This window comes from Myotis lucifugus, unplaced genomic scaffold (genome assembly GCF_000147115.1).
Source record: "Myotis lucifugus unplaced genomic scaffold, Myoluc2.0 scaffold_143, whole genome shotgun sequence".
Lineage (NCBI taxonomy): Eukaryota > Metazoa > Chordata > Mammalia > Chiroptera > Vespertilionidae > Myotis > Myotis lucifugus.
Window position 1 is genome coordinate 1,868,191 of NW_005871191.1, and position 6,727 is coordinate 1,874,917.

At 45.4% G+C, this 6,727-nt stretch overlaps 1 protein-coding gene across 1 annotated transcript in view; it reads right to left on the bottom strand.

The window, feature by feature from the left end:
• The window catches only part of ANO5 (anoctamin 5), a 68,653-nt gene extending 62,517 nt beyond the window's left edge, over positions 1 to 6,136 (bottom strand). The window contains 1 exon segment of the mRNA XM_023758900.1: positions 5,704 to 6,136. Coding sequence (XP_023614668.1) covers positions 5,704 to 5,743 — 40 coding nt within the window. The 5' untranslated portion in view covers positions 5,744 to 6,136.
• Between the last annotated feature and the right edge of the window lie 591 nt (positions 6,137 to 6,727).

Sequence of the window (6,727 nt, forward strand, 5' to 3'; positions counted from 1 at the left end):
TGTGCTCTTCCACAAATACAACTTCTGCGGCATGGGCACGAAGTTTCAATTCCACTGTACGTGCGCGCCGTACGTGGTATTTTGTGGAAGAGCCACACTCAAGGGGCCAAAGAGCCGCATGTGGCTCGCGAGCCGCAGTTTGCCGACCACTGGACTAGGCTAACTCTTGCTAATTTTTCACATTATAACAGTTTTGATATGTTCCTTTCAGGCCTTGCCAGAAACCTCCTCATCTGTCCCCTGGATTAGCCTCCTACCTCTCCCACACCACCTGAATGTAGTCCTCTCTGGAACCTATCCCAATTACTCTTTCCTCCACAAGACTGAAAGCTACCTGAGAGCCAGATGGAACACAAAGATTAAAGAGGAAAGGTGTATTACCTCAGACTATATGCTCCTTCTTACACATAGTGCTCACACACACACAAAATCAGATATTCGCACATGCCATAGACCCAGACACACTTCCACACTAACTCACAGACTATAGAATGTAATAACTATGCATAATGCATAATCACCAAACCCCTGTCAAAACAGAGGCCTATCTGAAGAGTCAGGATTTGAACCCAACAACTCTCAATCAGCTTTTTGTCAACTGCCTCTAAAATGAATGGAAATGACTATGTTCTTTCTAATGTGCTAGAAACCAGAGACATAAAGGGCTTATATCATTGTGAAGTATCATAAAATATGAGTTAAAAGTAAAGTCACCCCAAAGACTGAGCTCTAGAGCTCTAAGTTTTTGCTGAAAGCACATTACTAAGAATACACACTCCAGCAAACCCAGAGCCCAAAAATAGCACCTGCATTTACCAAATGATCTTCTCAGTTTACACTCCTTCCAGCTGCGTTAAATAAAAATACACTTGATCCACACAGGGATTAAAGGCACTGACACCCACCCCCCCATAGCCAAAAGTCTTTGTATAACTTTTGACTCTTCAAAAATTTAACTACTAATAACCTACTGCTGACAGAAAGCCTGTCACAGTTGATTAACACATATTTTGTACTAGAGGCCCGGTGCACGAGGGGGGGAGTGTTCCTCAGCCAGCCCTGCGTCCTCTTGCAGTCTGGGAGCCCTCAGTGGATGTCCAACTGACGGCTTAGGCCCGATTCCTGAGGGGGTCGGGCCTAAGCCATCAGTTGGACATCCTTAGTGCTGTTGTGGAGGCGGGAGAGGCTCTCACCACCGCCACTGCACTTGCCAGCGTCAGCCTGGCTTCTGGCTGAGCTGCGCTCCCCCTGTGGGAGCACATTGACCACCAGGGAACAGCTCCTGCATTGATCATCTGCCCCCTAGTGGTCAGTGTGTGTCATAGCGACCAGTCATTCTGCCGTCGGTCGATTTGCATATTAGCTTTTTAGTATATAGGAGGATTAAGAAAACAGAAAGAAAATATTAGGAAAATCATAAGGAAAATACATTGGCAATATTTATTGAAATGTATCCACTCATAAGTGAACCTACACAGTTCAAACCCATGTTGTTCAAGGATCAACTATATATGCAATCAAATATTCATATTATCAAATGATAGATGGTTTGGTTAAATACAATGTTTAACATGGTTGTAAAGATGCAAGCAACTCTACATTCAACTTTAAAACTGTCTTTTCCACCCCGCCCGTGTGGCTCAGTGGTTGAGCATTCACCTCTGAACCAGGAAGTCATGGTTCCATTCCAGGTCAGGCACATGCCCAGTTTACAGGCTTGATCCCCAGTGTGGGGTGTGCAGGAGACAGCCAATCTATGTATGATTCACTCCCATCATTGATATCATTCTCCCTCCCCCACTTTCCTCTTCTCCGAAAGCAATAAAAATATATTTTAAAAAAATAAACCAACAAGTGTTGGCAAGGATGTGGAAAAAAAGGGAGTCCTCATGCACTGTTGGAAGAAATGTAGATTGGTGCAGCCACTATGGAAAACAATATGGAGGTTCCTCAAACATTTATAAATGGAACTGCCTTATGATCCAGGTTTCCACTTCTGGGTATATATCAAAAAAACACACACTGATTTGAAAGAACATATGCACCCTTATGTTCATTGCAGCACTATCTATGATAGCCACATTACAGAAGCAACCAAAGTGCCCATCAAGAGACGAGTAGATAAAAATGTGGGTACATATATACAATGGAATATTACTTAGCCACAATAAAGAATGACATCTTGCCATTTGCGAAAACATGGATGGACTTAGAGGGTATTTTGCTAAGTGAATAAATCAGACAAAGACAACTATTGTATGATTCACTTATATGTGGAATCTAAAGAACAAACTAAATGAACAAACAAAACAGAAGACTCATAGATACAGAGGACAAACTTATGGTTGCCAGAAGCAAGGGAGGTTAGGGGACTGAGTGAAAAAGGTGAAGGGATTGAGAAATATAGATTGGTGGTTACAAAATGGTCATGGGGATATAAAGAAAATATAGTCAATAATATTGTAATAACTATATATGGTGCCAAGTATTGGAAATATCAGGGGGAACACTTTGTAAAATATATGGCTATCTAACCACTATGCTGTAAACCTAAAACTAATACAAAATAATATTGAATGTAAACTGTAATTTAAAAATTTTAAAATACATCCTCACTGAAATGCACTTTTCATACAACCCTAGTAATAAAAGAGGTCTTAATAATGAGAAGTAAAGCCAACCCAGCAAGATAATTCGCATATTGAAAAACATTTAGAAAAATAAGTGTCATTCGAGTGGCCTGGACCTCACCAATTCACACACTCCTGTACTTGGATTCTGGATCTATAAACAAAACAGTCAACAGGAATTTGGGCAGGCGCAGTCATCAGAATCAACCATCAAGTGTATATGGTATTCCATATCAATATCCTCTTCTATCTCCACCCAAATTGGAGGCAAAGCTTTAATCACAATGAGAGGAAATATAAATATATTACAACGGCCTTTGCCCCCCCCCCCCAAAAAAAAAGAAAAAAAGAAAGAAAAGGAAAACTGAAATTCTTTTTGGAAAAGTTCTAAAACCTTCCTGGGACAGAGTCAAGCTGCACCATGACATTCTAGTAGCAAAGTTATCCTGAGGCTAAAGTAGATCACACTTCTAATATTGGAAAGATAATAATGGTCAATCTCTGCAATGCCATATTGATTTTTTAAATTATATATAGTTATATACTTCACATTTTTCCTCCATGCCTTCAATGAAGGACATATTGTTGTACTTTCTCATAGCTTTACTTCAGAAGGACTGATTATAAGGAATTACTGAATGCTTCAAGCTAAAAAAATATCTATTAAGACCTTCGAATTACTGGAATTACAACAAAAAGTAATTCTCAGCAAAGGAGAAAATCATTCAATAAATATAGGGACCTCTAAGTTATTTATTATTTTACACATTTAAAAAATAAATATACTGGTAGGTAGGGACCCCCAATTTTATACATTCGAAAATTATTTGATTTCTTTTGCATTACTGAACACCAATCATTTTCCCTAACAAATAAATATATTGCATCATTTAGAAAAGCCATTAGTCAAAGCTAAAAGTTTTCAATTGTTTTATTTCCCTCTATCCTTAAATTATTTTTTGACTTAAAAAGGGAGTAGTTGCTTCTCAGAGAATGAGGGAAAATATTTGAAAATCATATATACAGAATATGTAAAGAACTTTTACAATGCAATAATAAAATGACAAATAACTAAATTTTTAAATGGCAAAGAATTTGAATAGACATTTCTCCAAAGAAGATATATGAGTGGCTAGTAAGCACTGGAAAAGATATTTGACACATTAATCACTGAAAATAATACAAATCAAAACCACATTAAGATACCATTTGACACACACTAGAATGGTGATAGCTAAGACAGATAACAAAAATGCTAGTGGGTACCAATATGTGGAACAATTAGATTGCTCGTGGGATTATGAAATGATGCAGACACTTGGAATAGTTTGGTAGTTTCTCAAAATTTACACTATAGAGCTACTGCATGATCCAGCAATTCCACTCCTAGGTATATAACCGAAAAAATAAAAAGAATGTCATACAAAACCTTGTACATAAACATTCATAATAGCATTATTCATGATAGCAAAAAAAAAGTGAAAACCACCTGAATGTTCACCAACTGATGAATGAATAAAATGTGGAATATTATTTGGCAATAAAAAGGAATAATGCACTGATATAGGTTACAACATGGGTGAACTTCAACATCATTAAGATAAGAAAAAGAAGCCAGTTACAAACAACCACATAACATATGATTCTGTTTACATGATCACACTTGCAATTCATGCAAGAGTAGGTCTTCCTTCCCCTGGCTGCCGGCACCGGCTTCCTTCTGGCACCCGGGACCCCAGCTTCCCTCAAAGCCCCAGCTTCATCCAGAAGGTCGTCCGAAAGGACATCCTGTCTAATTAGCACATTACACTTTTGTTATTATAGATTATGTTTGCTATATAAATTTATAGTAAATAAATGCGTGGCTGCCCATAGGCTGGGAACACAGAATAAGAGGAAGGCGGGTGATGGGGAGTGACTACTAAGAGGATTCTATTTGAGGTGATGAAATGTTCTAAAATTAGATTATGGTGATGACTGCACAACTCTGTAAATATGCCAAACACCATGGAATTGCATACTTTAAATGGATGACTTTTATAGTGTATACATTGTATCAATAAAACTGTGAAGAAAGTGGAGGAGGGAGATGCAATAATACGTTCCATTTCTTGGTGCCTTTGAAGACTACCTAGTAAGACCGCATAGATCTCTTATTACTTAAAAGGATTGTGTCCATGTCTAGATCTAACACTAAACAAGACAAGAAAACAGAGTGTTATCAAGGGAACTTAGCGTCATTGGAGATAGTCCCAGAAAATAGGTGACTTTTTAGAAAAAGGTGTGTACCAAGGTAAAACAGATCCACAGAGTATGGGTCTGCGCAAAGGCCTTAGCAAACAATGAGCAAATAATTTCTCCACCGAAGATTCAATGAGAGCTGGTGGTACAGCGGTGCTCTAAGTGCATGCTTAAGAATCTCCACCCTCAGGGCCTGCCTCTCCCACAATTAACCAGGATCTCACAGCTCCAGCAGCCATCCGCGAATAGAGGCAAAAGCACCCACACAGCCCTGGCTGGTTTGGCTCAGTGGATAGAGCGTCAGCTGCGGACTGAAGGGTCCCAGGTTCCATTCCAGCCAAGGGCACATACCTGCGTTGCGGGCTTTAGCCCCGGTGGGGGAATGTGCGGGAGGCAGCCAATCCATGATTCTCTCTCATCATTGCTGTTTCTATCTCTCTTTCCTCTCCCTTCCCCTCTGAAATCAATAAAGATATATTTTTTTAAAAAAGCACCCATACAAGCGTCCGAGGTCATGCACCCTAAGCAATGGCTCTCTGTAGGAGACTCTGTTCTGGGTGCCTGGGCACCTAAGCTCACACGCCCGGCGCGCTCACCTCGCCTCCCAGCATTTCCCCCGGGCTCCTGGGCGCACAGAGGTGCAAAGGGAAGGTGATCTTGGAACCACAGGGGGTCGCGGGAACTAGGTCGGGGCTTGCAGGAGCCGCGGAGAAAATCATGGGGCGCCCACCCACCCAGGGCGGGGTCTTTGCAGCCCCCCGTCTTGCACAGGGCACGCCCACGTCCCCCCGAGAGCCCGACCCTCCTCCCGCGCCCCTTGGCCGGCTCCTACCTTCCTCCTTCACCACTTCCAGGACCTCGGGGTCGCCCATCTTCGCCAGCTCGTTAATGATGCTGAACGAGGTGTTCGAAGGGAGACGGCCGGCCTTCGAGGACTGGATACTGAATCGGAGCTTGGGCCGCCGGAACAGCTGCTCCGCGGACTCACCCGCCAGGGCCTCCCTCTTCCGCTCGCGGAGGGACTGGCTGTCCCAGAGCGACCCCGTCAGGGACTGCTCCGGCCCCGCGATCTCCGGGAACTTGGCCTTCTTCTCCACCGGGTACCACCACTCGCCCTCCTGGGCGCTGCCGGACTTGTGCCTCGCCGCCCTCTTCCGGTAGCGCTCCCGGGTCCCCTCCCAGTACTGCTCCCAGACCGAGCCGTCCTCCCCGTCGTCCAGCTCCGTCGCCTTTGCTCTCGGGCTCCCCCGGGTCTTCCTCTCCACTCCCGCTCTCCTGCAGCGGTGCGGGACCCTCTCTGCCCCCCGCGGGCTCCGGCCCGCCGCGCCGCCGCCCCTCCCGCCGAGACCTCCATCTCCCCCGCCCCCCGGTCGCGAAGAGTGTGCCCTATCCCCCTCCTCTCCGCCCCGACCGTCCGAGTCTCTCGGGGCTCGGGCCCCGCCGCCTCCCCGGGGTCAGTCTCTGCCCCTCCCTCCCGGGGGCCCGCCGCCTCTTGGCTCCCCTGGGCCGACAGCTCCGCGCTCGACAGGCTCGGCTCGTCCCATCCCAGCGGGCGGGTCCACGTCCAGGACTCCCCGGGCGTCGCCGACGGCACTCGCTCCCAACCCTCCTGCCCGGATCCCGGCCGGCCCGCCGGCTGCTCCCTCCGCCTTTTGTCCTGCTCCTCTGCCATCTGCCCAGCCCTCGCCCTCAGCGGCGGCACTCGCGGGGAGCCCCCTCCCAGTTGGGGACTTATTTTTTGTCGGGTGAGAAAAAGCCCCCCTTTCTTAAGGGGACCCTCCCCCTTAAGGCCAGGATTCTAGCAGCCCCCTCCAGCCTGCCCCGCGCTCGCGCTCGGGTATGAACTTTGCTTCTCA